General features: G+C 40.3%; 1 protein-coding gene across 1 annotated transcript in view; it reads left to right on the plus strand.

Moving 5' to 3' along the window:
• SBSPON (somatomedin B and thrombospondin type 1 domain containing) overlaps positions 1–16603 on the plus strand; it is a 33936-nt gene extending 17333 nt beyond the window's left edge. The window contains exons 3-5 of the mRNA XM_055432475.2: positions 6945–7035; positions 8684–8860; positions 13178–16603. Coding sequence (XP_055288450.2) covers positions 6945–7035; positions 8684–8860; positions 13178–13295 — 386 coding nt within the window. The 3' untranslated portion in view covers positions 13296–16603. The remainder of the gene's footprint in view (positions 1–6944; positions 7036–8683; positions 8861–13177) is intronic.
• Positions 16604–17884: the final 1281 nt, after the last annotated feature.

Here is a 17884-nt window from a genome sequence, read left to right on the forward strand (position 1 = left end):
ATATTTTTAATCCTCTTGGAACAAGGACTTGATAAACTGTGAAACAGCCTACCAAAATGCAGAAAAAATAAGATTAAGAGATTCACTCACAGAAAAACACCTTTTAGAGAAAAACACGCTTGGTGTTTTTGTATTATTGTTATTCAGTCACTGAGTCGTGTCTGACTCTTTTCGATCCCATGAACTGCAGCACGCTAGGCTTCCCTGTCCTTCACAATCTCCCGGAGCTTGCTTAAACTCAAGGCCATCGAGTCGGTGATGCCATCCAACCATCTCATCCTCTGTCACCTCCTTCTCCTGCCCTCAATCTTTCCTAGCATCAGGGTCTCTTTCAATGAGTTGGTTCTTTGCATCAGGTGGTCAAAATACTGAAGCTTCAGTATTGGTCCTTCCAATGGGGTTGATTTCCTTTAGGATTGTGTTAGCTTTTGTCAGTACCTCAGAAAGCTGGAGGCAGTACATTACCACAAACTTAGTGACTTAAACAACACAAATGTATCATCATTCAGTTCTATAGTCAGAAGTCAGACACAGGTCTTACTGAACTTAAACCAAGGTTGTCAACAGGGCTGCATTCCTTTCTGATGGCTCTGAGGGAGAATCAGTTTCTTTGCATTTTCCATCATATCAGAGGCTTCCTTTTCTCATGGTCCCCTTCCTCCACCTTCCCAACCAGATCATAGCATCTTTCTGGCCTCTCTTCAGTCATAACATCTTCCTCTAACTCTTTGAAGGACCATTGTGCTTACATTCAACCCATCTGGATAATCCAGAATAATCTCCCTATTTTAAGTTCAATTGGGTAACATCTTTAATTTCTCTTTGCCATGGAACATAACATATTCACAGCTTCTGGGGATTTGGACATGTACATCTTGAGGGAGGCATTATTTTTCCTGTGATGGACAGGGAGGCCTGGCGTGCTGCGGTTCATGGGGTCGCAAAGAGTTGGACATGACTGAGTGACTGAACTGAACTGATGGATATAGGACAATGTCATCTCTCTGGGTTTACACATGAGGACACTGGAGCTCAGTGTGGTGACAGCATGACAGGTGATCTCATTTCCCTAAATCTCATGAGTCCCCCCAAAATAGTGTTTTTGCTTTTAAGTATTATCACTAGTTGTCATTATTATTATATTGAAAATTAACATTGATAATGTAAAGCAGTGAATTTACATTATCAATATGAATATTCAATTGATATTAATATATTATTATAATATGAGTGTTAATAATATAGAAATGTTAATACTATATCAGTTCAGTTCAGTTCAGTCGCTCAGTCATGTCCGACCCTTTGCGACCCTATGAATCACAGCACACCAGGCCTCCCTGTCCATCACCAACTCCCGGAGTTCACTCAAAATAAATGCTAATAATATTGATACATTATTATTATATTGGGTTGGCCATAAAGTTCATTCAGATTTTCCCATGATATCTAACAGAAAAACCTAAACAAACTTTTTGACCAATCCAATATTTTAAAATCACAGTTACAGAGTCTGATAACTAAGTAGATATATAAAGGCCATGCAAGGCCAGTGAATAAAATGTGATCATGAAGACACTCTAATTAATGATCAAGTCGCCACTGGTGGCTCAGCAGCAAAGAATCTGCCTGCTAAGGCAGGAGACACGAGTTTGATCATTGGGTTGGGAGGATCCCCTGGAGAAGGAAATGGCAACCCACTCCAGTATTCTTGCTTGGGAAATCCCATAGGCAGAGGAGTCTGGTGGGCTGCAGTTCATGGGGTTGCAAAAGCACTGAACACAACTTAGTGACTAAACTCACATACAGCCTTTGCCCTCTTCCAGTTTCATTTAATGTGTATCATAAGTATATTTTTTATCATAAAAGCAGATCCAGAAGCATATTAATGTGTTTGTTGCCCATACTGACTATTATTTATATGGGTTTTCCTTCTGTAAGATCACTGTGCATTATTATGAACCGTATGATTCTAGGCTGGCATTATTTGTCAAATTTTCATTCCATTCTCTTCGACACCATATCTGCAGACTAGTGGTTCAAAGCCTGCTTTTGTGACACCCCGTTGTGTCAGAGGGCTTTATGAAATTCTCAAAGCAAATTTAATTTACTTTCACGTTCAAAGTAAGTACGTGTGGTACCACTCTTTTAGAAGTGGAAGTTGCTGTAAAAGCGAACAATGGTAGGTTGATGGGATGCCAGAAAAGTTGGCAAATAGTCTGTTAACAAAGAATCTATTAAAATTGAATATTGTTGCCAGGAAGGGGAGAGGCGGGGGAATGGGCATTTATTGAAAGCTTTTGTCCTGGAGCACCAGCTATGTGCTGCCACACAGAAGCAGAGGGGAGACTGGAGGCAAAAGTAGTTTCTAAATTACCTACTGTTCTTAGTGAAAAATTAAATTTGTGGGGGATGGTAAAAAAATGGAGCTAGCTCAGAGTCCTCCAGGTGACCTGGCTCTTGGCTTGTTTACTTTAGCCTCAGGCCAAAGGGAAGGACACCCCCTTAGTAGAATGTGCCATCCAACCAAGCTTGGGCTGGAGAGGCCAGGACACAGAGGTGACAAAGTCCAGGGTTACCTGCTTAATTCTGTGATTGGTCATAACCACAGAGACTCAACACTGAATTTGAATTGTTACAGTTGTTCAGTTGCTAAGTCATGTCCCACTCTTTGCAACCCCATGGACTGCTACACACCAGACTCCTCTGTCCTCCACTATCTCTTGAAGTTTGCTGAAATTTGTGTCCAGTGAGTCAGTGATGTTATCTAACCGTCTTATCCTCTGCTGCCTCCTTCTCCTCCTGCCCTCAATCTTTCCCAGCATCAGGGTCTTTTCCAGTGAGTCAGTTCTTCGCATCAGGTGGCCAAAGTATTGGAGCTTCAACTTCAGCATCAGTCCTTCCAATGAGTATTCAGGACTGATTTCCTTTAGGATGGACTGGTTTGATCTCTCTGCAGTCCAAGGGACTCTTAAGAGCCTTCTCCAACACCACAGTTCAAAAGCATCAATTCTTTGGCACTCAGCCTTCTTTATGGTCCAATTCTCACATCCGTACACGACTACTGGAAAAACCATAGCCTTGACTATGTGGACCTTTGTCTACAAAGTGATGTCTCTGCTTTTGAATAGTCAGTCTTTAAAAACAGACTTGATTGTCTGTACTGGGGCCCCTGTTGGTCATTTACTTATTTTTCCTTGACTTGCATGAGCCTGTTTTCTGATGAGAAAACCTCATCAGAATACCTCTAGACAGAGCTTTGGTGAAGATCGGTGATGTGGAATATGAAAGCACTTTGCAAATACACAAGGTGCCCTCCTGCTCTATGCCCCCCCCCACCCCTGAGCTGTACCTCGTGCCCATGCCCCAGCCTGAGGGGCCTCAGAGTGTCAGGGCTGACCTTCCCCCCCGTCCTCTCTCTGCTCTCACTTCACAAAGGGACAGAAAGGGAAAATGAAACCAAATTTAAGCAATTTATCAGTAATATGCTGCCGTATTGAAACATTAATTTTAATAAACTAGTGAAACTTTGTCATCTGTGTTGTAATAGGGTCAAACTGCCACATTTTTGAGCCTTGAACATGTTCCTTACACTCTCTGGACCACAGTTTCCTCATCTGTGAAAGGTGGAAATAATTGGACCTATCTCAAAGGGTGGATGTGAAAATTAAATGACTAAAGAGATGGGAATACCAGACCACCTGACCTGCTTCCTGAGAAATCTGTATGCAGGTGAGGAAGCAATAGAACTGGACATGGAACAACAGACTGGTTCCAAATCGGAAAAGGAGTGCGTCAAGGCTGTATTTTATCACCCTGTTTATTTAACTTATATGCAGAGTACATCATGAGAAACGCTGGGCTGGAAGAAGCACAAGCTGGAATCAAGATTGCCAGGACAAATATCAATAACCTCAGATATGCAGATGACACCACCCTTATGGTAGAAAGTGAAGAAGAACTGAAGAGCTCCTTGATCAAAGTGAGAGAGGAGAGCGAAAAAGTTGGCTTAAAAGTTAATATTCAGAAAACTAAGATCATGGTATCTGGTCCCATCACTTCATGGGAAATAGATGGGGAAACAATGGAAACAGTGAGAGATTTTATTTTTTGGGGCTCCAAAATCACTGCAGGTGGTGCTGCAGCCATGAAATTAAAAGATGCTTGCTCCTTGGAAGAAAAGTTATGACCAACTTAGACAACATATTAAAAAGCAGAGACATTACTTTGCCAACAAAGATCTGTCTAGTCAAAGCTATGGTTTTTCCAGTAGTCATATATGGATGTGAGAGTTGGACTATAAAGAAAGCTGAGCACCGAAGAATTGATGCATTTGAACTGTGGTGTTGGAGAAGACTCTTGAGAGTCCCTTGGACTGCAAGGAGATCCATCAAATCCATCCTATAGGAAAATCAGTCCTGAATATTCATTGGAAGGACTGATGCTGAAGCTGAAGCTCCAATACTTTGGCCACCTGATGTGAAGAACTGACTCATTGGAAAAGACCCTGATGCTGGGAAAGATTGAAGGTGGGAGGAGAAGGGGACAATGGAGGATGAGATGGTTGGATGGCATCACTGACTCAATAGACATGAGTTTGAGTCGACTCCAGGAGTTGGTGATGGACAGGGAGGCCTGGTGTGCGGCAGTCCATGGGGTCGCAAAGAGTCGGACACGACTGAGTGACTGAACTGAACTGAATGCATAGCTGTTAGTTTTATTATCTCAGAACTTTTTCTTCAGATTTCATATGAGAAACTGTAGTCTTACACTTACCCTCAACTTTTTAACCAAGTGGTTTTTCCCTTGAGTTTTATATTAAGTGCATTGCCTTTGAACTTTTGTAATAACATGCGCAGTACAAATTAGGAGCTCAGGTAAATGTTTTGAGCTAAAGAAACATATTCTGAAAATGCTATAGTGTGACTGGTAGGATGCTACAAGGATTTAGCAGTAAGCGTATTCTTTACTTAGTGAATAAGTCCATATGTGTGTCAAAAGAACAGAAATGAAAACAGTACGTGAGAAAATGAAAACCCTTTTGATGTTTGTTTCTGATGATTAGGTCTAAGAGAAACAGAAGGATCCTGACATACATGCGTTCACTTGTCCTTTTTGATTCGGTCCATGAATTTTGGAAGTTCCAAAGCTACAGTCACATTTAGAAAGAATGACATGTTCTCTTCGGAAAACAAACATGTCAGCACGGCAGGAAAGAGCCACTCAGCTGGGTGTCTAGAGCTTACACAAGATGTGGGAAATGTTCAGACGAGAGATTAGGTGCCTAGCCACATGGGACAAGAATGTGCCTACAACTCTTAGGACCAAGTGGCTGTGCTTGCCTTATGTTTCCATGTAATAGAAAAATGACATCTCATTCAGAAAATCTAAAGAATTCAGGCTGCCACCTCGTGGCCGGAAGGAACTTAGCAAGATGAACATCCAGGCTTGAAGCATCTATTTTGCTGCTGGTTCTCCCGTGCCCTTGTGCTCTTGTTGATGACTTGGGCATCTCACAAGCCAATCTCAGTTGGTATCTCCTCTTCCAGGGATGGTCCAATTTCTGAAATAAGAGGTCGATAGGATAGTAGAGCTTTCTCAGATGCAATTTTCAGTATAGGAACAGAAGACCTCAGGGGAATAGGACCCATGAACCTCACAGCAGTTTCATGACTTCATTTCTTCATTCATTCATCGACCCATTCATCCCTTGAACACATATTTGTTGAGCATGTGAATGTGTGAGGGCTGCCATGATGATCAAGGCAAAACCCTGTCTTCCTTGAACTGACAGCAGGATGGAATCAAGAGATCGTCCCCAGGGGCTACACAGAGCAACAGATGCCCCCACCCCAGACTTAGGGATGAAATAGGAGGAAGACAAAATAAGAGGGAAGAGGTGGAAGGAAAGGGTTTCTGGCTGTTTTTTTTTTTTTTTCCCCTCCGACCCAGAGCATCAGAAGTGAGGGTGTGGGGGGATGGGGTGAGGGGGAGAGACCCTTCAAGACCTTCCTTCCCTGAAGTTGGAGTGGGGACAGCACTGTGCTGGCCAGCACCTGATGGTCACACCCTGGGTTGTGCGGTTGGTGGCAAAGCATCCAGGCTGTGTTTATCAGAAAAGCTGGGAGCTTTCACTCCTCCCTCCTCTGCTGTTCCTGATTTTCCCTTTCTCATTTAGTCTCTCTGGCTGCCTTTTTCTTTCCTTATCCTTCTACTCCACTGTCTCTCTTGTCTTCTTCCTCTCGCCTTTGTTCCTTTTCTCTCTTACTTTATTCTTTCTACTTTTCACTTTTCTTCTCTGTTTCTCTCTTTAAAAAAAAAAAAAAACTCCCTCTATTACCTTACTTTTTCCCTTGGTTCCCCCTACCCACCCATCTTTTTATTATTCCCTCTGCTTCCTGCCCCTGCGCCTCCCTTCACCTCCGGCCCCCACCCCCCCATTTTCTTTTCCACATGGTGAGATCACTGCAGACAAGCGTGCCCCTCCCTGCCCAACTGTGCTGCATGAGGCTTTGTGGAATTTGGTTCTGGGGCCTCTGGCTTCACCTCCTTCACTCCCTGGTGGTGTCCCATAGATTTAGGGGTGGAGGGATTTATTTATTTTTTTAACACCCAAAACATTTTGTATTGGGGTTTAGCCTATAAACAATGTTGTTATAGTTTCAGGTGGACAATAAAGGGACTCAGCCATACATATACACGAATCCATTCTCCCCCAAACTCCCCCTCCCATCTAGGCTGGCACATAACATTGAGCAGAGTTCCCTGTGCTCTATGGTAGGTCCTTTTTGGTTATCCATTTTCAATGTAGCTGTGTGTCCATGACACTCCCTGAGTCCTTAACTATCTAGGACTGGAGGGCTTTGGATGGGTTTGAAACCAAGTTTGGGAACACTTGCTCTGGAGACTTCAAGGTGCACGTGTTCAAGGTCATTCTCCTTTTCCAGTCCCTGCCTTTATAACTACCTCTGCGTTCAACAAGGAGAGAACTAGACAGGCGGCCTCCCCACACTGGACCACGGACACAGAGGATGCTGGGTAATTTGGTATTATTTGTTTTTCACATGTTTTTTTCCAGTCGGATGATCAAGTCAGCTCACGAAGGTAACTTGTTGGGGTGGAATTTCTTCTGTTATTGTTCATGTACTTTGAACAAATAAAATGTGACTCTTTATCCCAGAGCTGAGAAATACTTGTCCCTTCTCTGTTTTTTTTTTTTTGCGGAGGGTCTAGAAATATTTTGTCTCTGATCCCTAAGAGGAAACATGCTGTATAGAAATGAGATGGTGTTATTTTGTCATTCACACTAAGGATGCTCAGCTTATAGTCTTTATGGAACTGTGGACTCCAGCACCACCTCTGTTTGTGAATTTGAACATGGCCCCCACCTGAGTTCTGAGCATTTCTATCAAGACCTAATGGCTCAGAAGGAACCTCCATGCTCATTAGAAGCCCACTCTTCTGCTGTTAGAATAGGGACTCCAGACAGCTGCATGTTCAACTCCCCACACCACCTCTTACTGCGCCTCAATTTTTCCTTCTTATAAAATGAGAATATTGATTCCTACTGCGTGGGGTTGCTGTGAGAATTTAATGAGCAAATATCCTTGAAAAGATGTCAGGGTTAAGCTGTCTAAAGCTGACTGAAGCTGCATCATAGATTTCCTACCTTAGTACCTTAAGGTACCAACTAAACTTTACCTTCCACTGTTGAAGATCTTCTTTGAGACAGTCTCTCTAAACACTTTTCATCTAACTTATTACACTTCCTAATTATATGGATTAAAAAACAAGAGCCCGTTTTCGCATAGTTAGAGCCTAAAATGCCATGTTGTTTGTTTCCCTGAAGAATTGTAAAATTGTGTTGCTTTTCAGTACAAAACTCTGAAATATTCATCCATGTCTGAATGCATCCCTGGGGCCTTCAGGGTCTAGTCGCATAATATAATGTTAGAGTTTTCCACAGCTCAGTGTAAGGCGAGTCTAGTCTGTTACAGAGAAGCATGTCTCAGATTCCCGTGTCCTTTCATCTGTGATGTCCAGTATAACTTTGATGCTTGACGCTGAGTCAAAACTCATCTCATTGCCCCAGATTATGTAGGTGAGCCGGGAGAGCGGGTATAGGGAAGGTCCCGGGAATGTTGGTGAGGCAGAAAAACACAGGTGCTGGCCTGGACATCCGGGACCAGCCTTCCTGGGCTCACATGTTCTGAGACTCAAGCAAGTTCTTGTTCCATTTCTGTAACTCATTAAAATCTCCGCAAAGTTATCAAGGGCAATTTTCCTACTGAAATGTGTTCTGAGACATAATTTCACAGTCAAACTAGACAGGACACGAGATAAAATTTGTGTAGTATGGTGTTGACCAAATAATTCAGCCATGGATTGAAAAACAGCAAAGAGGTCAAGAGTTCAGCGAGTGAGAAACTTGACCAGGCCTTCTGTGATCTGTGACAAGGCAACACCCTGCCTTCCCCGGGCTGTCAGGTGTCCTCAGGGGGTCCCAGCCTCCCTAAGACTTTCTACAACATCAGGGCACTTCTTGTTGCTGTTCCTGTTGACCAAAAAGTTCGTTTGGATATTTTCATAAAGTGGTATGGGAACATGCGAGTGAACTTTTTGGCCAATCCAATAATTACAATTACAGCAAGTGAAATTGCTCCTTTTTTTTTTTTTTTGGCTCTAGATACTGTATGGAGTTCAAGACAGAGTCATTGACTCATCACTGTGCCATGGAAAATCGCCCCCTGACCCGATGGATGCAATATCTCCGAGAGGGCTACACAGTGTGTGTGGATTGTCAGCCTCCAGCTATGAACTCTGTGAGCCTTCGTTGTTCTGGTGATGGCTTGGACTCTGATGGGTAAGGGAGAGAAACTGGTTGGAGGATTTTTCTTGGCCCTCATTTGGGGAGATATGTCCTTTTCATGTCATGCACAGCAGATCAGTATTCGATTTGGGGAGTCACAACAGTGGGAAGAAACTTCCATTTGGCCATTCCAGAGTCCAGGACCCAGTTCACACTCTAGGAGTTAGAGGCTCTGTACCAGAGAGGTGTGGGTGAATTTGGATATTGGGGTTCAGACCAAGGTCTCCAGGGACTGTCAGAGACCTGCCCCCAAAGCAGCCACAGACACTATGCAAACAGATGAGCTTATCTTTGTTCTAGTAATACTGAATTAATGGACACTAAAACTTCAATTTTATAGAGTTTTTATGTATCATGAAATATTCTATGAATTGCTTTCAACTCTTTAAAAACATAAAAATCATTATTTTTACTTCTATTTTTTAAAAGTCGAGGTAGAGTTGATTTACAATATTATATTAGGTTCAGGTGTGAAAGTGAAGTGAAGTGAAAGTTGCTCAGTGGTGTCTGACTCTTTGCGACCCCATGGATTATACAGTCCATGGAATTCTCCAGGCCAGAATACCAGAGTGGGTAGCCTTTCCCTTCTCCAGGGGTTCTTCCCAACCCAGGGATTGAACCCAGGTCTCCCAAATTGCAGGCAGATTCGTTACCAGCTGAGCCACAAGTTCAGGTGTACAACACAGCAATTCAAAAATTTTATATCTTATACTCCATTTATGGTTATTGTAAAATATGTGCTGTATTCTTGTGGCTTATTTATTGTCTGCATAGTAGTTTGTGCCTCTTAACCCCCTGCCCCCAGTTGTCCCTTTCTCATCCCTCTCCCCACTGGTAACCACTAGTTTGTTCTCTATATCTGTGAGTCTGTTTCTTTGTTATTTTCACTAGTTTGTTTTAATTTGCAGAATCCACATACACATGATAATACACAGTATTTGTCTTTCTCTGTCTGACTTATTTCACCAAGCATAATACCCTGCAGGTCCACCCATGTTGCAACTGGCCGGATTTCACTTCTTTTATGTCTAAGTTGTAATATGCATACCACATATTCTTTATTCATTCAACCATTGGTAAACACTTTTATGCTTTCATGTCTTGGCTATTGTAAGTAATGCTGCTATGAACATTGGGGTACATGTATGTTTTTGAATTACTGTTTTCATTTTCTTTGGATATATATATATATACAGGAGTAGAATTTCTGGATCATATGTAATAATCATTCTTAACCTGTAGACTACACAAGGGGTGGGTGGGCTGGATTTGGCCCATGGGTCACAGTTTGCTGAACCCTGTCCAGATGATTCATACCCACAGCAAAATTTCGGAACCACTCCTCAGTGAGGCAATCATAGTCATGACTAAGATAGTATTGGTAGGCCTAGTTTTGCAGGATCATAAACTCTTTTGATGTTCTAAGCACTCAATTTTAATATGCGGGGGTGGGATTCCCTCACACAACATGAAGCAATTCATGGGACACCAGGTTGGCATCCAACAATTTAACTTAATTCTGACACTATCAGTCCTACTGCTCCCTCCTGCCACCCCCTTCAAATACCAGTTTCCAGCTCAGTCTGTGTTACCTGTTACCTGTGCTTCTGACTGACTGGCTATAGATCAGAGATTCCATGATCTCTTCCTCTGCTGCTGCTGCTGCTAAGTCACTTCAGTCGTGTCCGACTCTGTGTGACCCCATAGACGGAAGCCCACCAGGCTCCCCCTTCCCTGGGATTCTCCAGGCAAGAACACTGGAGTGGGTTGCCATTTCCTTCTCCAATGTGTGAAAGTGAAAAGTGAAAGTGAAGTCGCTTCCGACGGGTAGGACTGCAGCCTACCAGGCTCCTCCATCCATGGGATTTTCTAGGCAAGAGTACTGGAGTGGCTTGCCATTGCCTTCTCCGGATCTCTTCCTCAGGTCTGATTAATTTGCTAGAGTGGCTCACAGAACTCAGAGACACATTGGCTGACTAGATGACCGTTCATGTGTGCATGCTAAGTCACTTCAGTTGTGTCTGACTCGCTGAAACCCTGTTGACTGTAACTGGCCAGGCTCCTCTGTCCATGGGAATCTCCAGGCAAGAATACTGCTGAAGTGGGTTGCCATGCCCTCCTCCAGGGGGTCTTCCCGACCCAGGGATCGAACTTGTGTCTCTTATATCTCCTGCTTTGGCATACCGGTTCTTTACTGCCAGTGCCACCTGGGAAGCCTGACTAGATGACCAGTTTATTGTAAAAGGATATAATTCAGTAACAGCCCGATGAGAGACAAGGAAGAAGTGTCGGAAGGGGTGTCATTCTCCCCACCTCTCCATGGTTCACTCACCTAGACACCCTCTAAACCCTGTCTTTTTGGCTTTTCTGGATGTCTCACTATGGAGGTGTCATTGATTAAGGCATTGGCTATTGACTGATTCAACTTCTAGCCCCTTTCCCATCCCTGGGGATGGGAGTTGGGGTTGCAAGTGTGGAGCCAATCTGCTAACCACCTGGTTAATTCTCCTGGCAACCAACTCTCAACTTCAGGTGCTTCCAAAAATCTGCCCATTCACATAACAAGACACCTTTATCACTCTCAACATTTAAGAAATTCCAATGGCTTTGGGGACTGTCAGTTAAAAACTGGACAAAAACCAAATACACATGAGAAATATAGTTTAGTTGCCTGAATGGCCAAATATGTTTCTTGTAAATCATAATATTGCATAAATCTATAGAAATCTAGATTGTCCAAAAGAATTGACCCTGGAAAACATTTTACCTTTTTAAAAACCTATTCCAGCCCTGTACTTATCTACCAGTTAAATCCAATAACATATATTCATAACTAAGAGACGGGTAGAATTTGTGATGGTATGGTTTATGGCTTTTAAAAATGTCAGGTAGAATTGGTAAAAATATAGATTAGAAAGAAAAATGTGGACCTTTCTAGTTAATCATTATTCCCAGAGCATATTTTAATATTTAATAACTTGAATTTATGTTTATTAGTCTCTTGTGTCCAACAGCCTCTATATCAAGTATGCACATGAAGAGTAAAGTGGGTAAAGAATTCACATGAAACAGAAACTTAATATGTAGATTTAATATTTTCCTGAGTACCTCATCCATATTTTGACTTTCAAATGAATATTATAATTTAATATGTACCCATAAAGCACCTTCAACCCTGGCTGAAGTTCCAGTGACTTAAAAAATAATAATATAATAGGGCTTTTTTCTTTTCACTGCTCACATTTTTCATTATGGAATCAAAGAGTTGGAAAGGATTACAAGGAATCATTTGGTTTAGTCCCCTCCAATTTAAATGTACACAAAACAGTACCCAGCAATCCCACTACTGGGCATATACCCAGAGAAAACCATAGTTCAGAAAAACACATCACTCCAATATTCATTGCAGCACTATTTAAATAGTCAGGACATGGAAACAACCTAAATGACCATCAACAGAGGAATGGATAAAGATGTGTTACATGTATACATTGGAATATTATTCAGCCATAAAAAGGAATGAAATTTGGTCATTTGTAGAGATGTGGGTGGACCTAGGGACTGATTGTCATACAGGGTGAAGTAAGTCAGAAAGAGAAAAACAAATATCATATATTACTGCATATATGTCGGATCTAGAAAAATGGCACAGATGATCTTATTTGTAAAACAGAAAAGAGACAGACATAGGGAACAAACATCTGGATGCCAGTGTGGGGAACAGTGGGAGATGGGATGAATTGGGGAGATTGGGATCGACATATACACACTATTGATACTATGCATAAAATAGGTAACTAATGAGAACCTACTGTATAGCTCAGGGAAACCTACTCAGTGCTCAGTGGTGACCTAAATGGGAAGGAAATCCAAAAAAGAGCCAATATATGCATACGTGGAGCTGATTCACTTTGTTGTACAGTAGAAACTAACACGACACTGTAAAGCAACTACACTCTAATAAAACGTACACAAAACAGAAAGTCATTTCCTTTACGCAGCACTTCATATACTCAGAGCAACTGAGAGACACGAACACAGTGACCTCAAACTACTATTTTCAATGTGCAGGGTTGGGGGAGGTCCTCAAATAAGGATTGATTGGTAACTTGTTTTGACAGAACCCAAAGAAAAGAAACAGTTGTGAGTTGTGATCATGTTTGTTTTTTAATTTCAATTTGTAATGCACTTCAAAACTTCAAGTGTTAACCTTTTTTTAAAAAAAAAAACCACCTTAATTTATAATTCTGTTAATTAGAATCATCTTTGGTTTGCTTTAGTGTAACTCAGATTTTCAAAATATCATTTCAGAAATCAGACCCTCCATTGGCAAGCAATTGGCAATCCTCGATGTCAAGGAACTTGGAAAAAAGTTCGGCGGGTAGAACAGTGTTCTTGTCCAGCTGTTCACAGTTTCATTTTTATATAGATCATGATATAAATATTTCAAAATGTGTTTGTAAACATGCTAAATACTAGCAAGTCATGTTTGACGCTGCATAATCCTTTGAAAACTCTTTGGCCTAAAGTTCCTAAATGTATGTCATTGCCACATTCTGAAGCAGAGAAAGGAAATTCAGGGGCAAGTTCTTAAGAAACACAGTGCCTTTATTTTTATTTTTTACTATGTTGAGGACCCATTCTAAAGTCTCCTGTGGTTTTTTGACTTTGGCCTGTCACTTGGAGTCTCCTCATTGAACAGGTAGACCTCTGAACACAGAGTAAGTCTGTTGGAACTAAAATGACTACATTTTGTTGGTCCACTTACTGGTAAGTTGTCATTTAAGGGTACTCATGCTTTGAATGTTCTTTCTTTCTATTCTATAATCTCTTAAAAACTTACTGCCTTAAAAAATGTCTACAGATATATGTATACTCACACATGCATTTCCCATATATTATTCCACAAATTCTGCAATAATAATTTCAAGCAAATTTGTCACAAGTAATTTTCCACAGGACAAGTTGTTTGAGATTTAGTAAGCAAAACCAACAGCTCTACTAAATATACTTTTTATTTTAAAAATAGAAGAAATTTTCTTCTGTTAACTGAAAAGCATCAATCAAATTTTCATTTGAAGTCAGTACAATTCCTTTAAATGTTTTAATTTCCATGAAGTGAAAATTTGGCAACGATAAGTGAAACAATTGCTTTAATTATGAACATTCTACCATCATTAGCATTGAAAATTATTTCCAAGGCATAAAGCTTGAAATTGACTACAATAATTTTGGAGTTCAACTTCAAGTTTAATTGAGGTAAACTTACTACTTTTTTCCCCCCTATAGCACAGGTTTTCTTTTGTTTGGAGTAGAAGGTAGAGGTATAGATTATGGAAGGCATAGATTTATTACAAATGCTATGATCGCCATCCCTACCCCACCTCTACAAACACAGAAGTATTAGTTTCCTTATCGTATGATTGGCAAATCAATGAACCAGAGGCAAAAAGCCTTGTTGAAGGATCTGGACTGACAGAGCCAAATCTTAGCTTCTCATTCAGAATTTAGCTTTGATAAAGAGCCTAATGTTGCCAAAGATTGTTCTGTAAAAGCAAAGCCCTTTTTATTTCTGAAGCAAATTTTAAATTCAGAATATTTTCTTCAGAGAACTGAATCTGGAGATTCAAACAACAGGTAAACCTCGGAGATATTTGAGTTTGGTTCTAGACCACCACAATGAAGTGAGCCACAAGATAGTTTTGGTTTCCCAGTGCATAAAAAAGTTACATATACACCATGTTTGCAGTCTATTGTGTACAATAGCATTATGTCTTAAAAAAGTACATAATTTAATTAAAAAATACTTTATTGCCCAAAACTACTAACCATCATCTGAGTCTTTAGTGAGTAGTAACATCAAAGATCACTGATCACAGATCACCTGAACAAGTATAGTAATAATGATGGAAAAGTTTGAAATATGCTGAGAATTACCAAAATGTAACACAGACACACAAAGTGAGCAAATGATCTTGGAAAAATGGCACCAATAGATTTACTCAATCTAGGGTTGCCACAAACTTTCAATTTGTAAAAAAAAAAAAAAGTAATATCTGCAAAGCACTAAAAAATGAGGTGTGCCTGTGTATGAAATTCCTTTGATTTCATATGTATAAAATATTATTTACTAAGAAATGATTTACTAAAATACCTATTTCTTGGCATTTATCATGTAATGATATAATGACAATAGCAAGTTTAATAGGGATGGAAAAGTCCCCAATATTTAATGATGAGAGTAGCAATATTTCTGAGAATGTATTTGTTTAAATGTCAGGACTGTTTTGTGATAAACTAAATTCTTCATAAATTAACAATAAAAATTTGAGTCTCATCAAAGTTAGAAACTTCAACTATCAGTTTAGTATTAACATTTCAAGACCATTTCTAACATTTGTAAAACAAAACTTTTGAAGGCATACCTGGGTAATTTTCAATGTTACTTAAAATTTTATACCAGTAAATAAACTTTCTGTTCACATTTTGAAAATCTCTTTACTTGTTTGGCTAGAAAATACCCAAGTTTTCTGGACAAGTCAGAGAATAAAAAATTTCACAAAAGCCAAAAGAAAACATTTTAGAATTGATAGGCGTATGTATGATGACTAACAGCAATAAAGCTATGATGTATTTATGGTTCCAATATGTTATAACATTCAGTATATTTGAGTTGCATAAAATCAGTTTTTCAAATTACATATTTAGCTTTCACTACATGACCATTAATTACTTTCATATTGAAGCATATTTTTGTTATTTCTATTCTTATGAAGACTTTCAAGGGCTGGAAGACATAACTACTAAATAATGATCTTGAAAAGCTTGTTATTACTTCTAGCGAAGCCCAAGGAAACAGTACAAAACCAAAACAAATTGAAACATGTGGTCTAAATGATGAATGAAGAGCCCCCAATTTTTTATTTTCAGAGATAAAGATCAAGGAATTTAAGACTTCTTTGGTATTCCTTTTTAATGAGTACGTTAGAGTTGGGGTCCTTTCCAATGACACTCTACAGTGATTTACAGGCTCTAAAAGTAAGTTGCTCAGTCATATCCGACTCTTTGCGACCCTGTGGACTGTAGCCCACCAGGCTCCTCCGTCCGTGGGATTCTCCAGGCAAGAGAACTGGAGTGGGTTGCCATTTCCTTCTCCAGGGATCTTCCCAATCCAGGGATTGAACCTGGGTCTCCCGCATTGCAGGCAGACACTTTAACCTCTGAGCCACCAGGGAAACTCTAGCACTACTTAATACGCTGCTTTTCAAAAGTGCGTGAGAAAAGTAATTTGAACAAAAGTAAATATACCCACTCAGGAAAGAAGGGGAAAGGAATTAAGGATGGTGATCATTTAGTAGAGAAAACCTGGGGGAGGGGAAATGAGAAGAGAAAAGAAAAGAGTAGAAAAAGGAGCAAAGTAAACTATAATCTCATTGTTCTTTTTTTAGGGTCTTTCTTGGAATTAAAAAAAATTATTTCTTTATTTTTGTCTGTGCTGGGTTTCGGTTTCTGTGCCAGCTCTCTCTACCAGCTTTCTCTGGTTGCAATGTGCAGGTTTCCAGCTGCAGTGGCGTCTCTTGCCGTGGAGCACAGGCTCCAGAGTGTGCAGGCTTCAGCAGTAGTTGTGTGTGGGCTCAGTAGTTGTGGCGCACGGATTATTTGCCCTGCAGCATGTGGGATCTTAGTTCCCAGACCAGGGATCACACTCACGTCCCCTGAATTGGCAGGCCTATTCTTAACCACTGGACCACCAGGGAGTTCCCTTTCTTGGTATGTTTTTATCTGAGAATGTTGAAATTATGCATAAATAGCAATAGCAATAACTTAAATTGTTTAGTTCTACTCTGGCATAAAAATTGTAATTACCATCTCTTCTAGGAATGCACCAACATGATGTAAAATAAAACTAGTTCTGCCCTCTAAGACGATTTTGGTGAAGGTTTGTACAAATAAGTATAAGATGGTTTAGAAAACCTGAATATTCTGATGAATATATTGAGAGAAGTGAAACTTCTAGGTCAAGGTGACAGATGGATAAACATGTTTATCTTCTCCTTCAACTCCCATTGAGATTATAGGATTCGTGGAAGAGTCTGTAACACAGAGTCTATAACACAGATGAGAAGGCAGGGATAGAATCAGCTCATAGATTTTGAAGAAACTCTTTGAAGAGTGAAAGCACATAGGATTCTATGGATGGATGTGCCAGAATAGAGGGACCATGCCCTTTAAAATATGTAGAAAAGAAGATGGAAGTAGAGCCATTCTTCTTGGGTTGTGGCAGTCCCACCAAACACAAACAAAATGGATTTGAAAACTCCCCACCCCTAGAGACAAACTTGTGAAATTTAAAATCAAGGATAAAGAAAAGACTATAAAATCTTTCAAAGAAAGAAAAGCAGATTACCTACAAAGAAACAAGAATTCCCACGAGAAACAGCAGTCTTCTCATCAGCATCAGTGGATACTTGAAGTCTAATAGAATAAAGCCGCCAAGTTCTGAAGGACAGTAATTTTCAAACTAGAATTTCTGTATTCAAGGCACTAATTAAAGTGTGAAGGCAAAGATTCAGCCTTTCAGAGGTGTAGAGATTCAGAAGCCTTGTGAAATGGTCCTCAACAGGGTATTTTTTTCTTTCTAACTTTTTATTTTGTATTGGAGTATATCTGATTAGCAATAGCAAACAATGTTGTGCTAGTTTTAGGTGAACAGTGAAGGGACTCAGCCATACATACACATGTATCCATTCTCCCCCGAACTCCCCTCCCGTCCAGGCTGCCACATAACACTGAGCAGAGTTCCCTGTGCTCTACAGTAGGTCCTTGTTAGTTATCCATTTTAAATATAGCAGTGTGTACATGTCGATCCCAAACACTAGGATACTCAATTAAACATGGCAATTAAATTAAACATGGCAGGTCGACAATATATTTACCTCCTTTACCTCCAGATTCCCAATAAAATTACGGTTAAAGGATTTTTTTTAAAAAAAGACAAAGAGTATACTGATAAGGAGA

The sequence above is a fragment of the Moschus berezovskii genome, chromosome 16, assembly GCF_049115385.1.
Source record: "Moschus berezovskii isolate FMDL1 chromosome 16, NW_MosBer_1.0, whole genome shotgun sequence".
NCBI lineage: Eukaryota > Metazoa > Chordata > Mammalia > Artiodactyla > Moschidae > Moschus > Moschus berezovskii.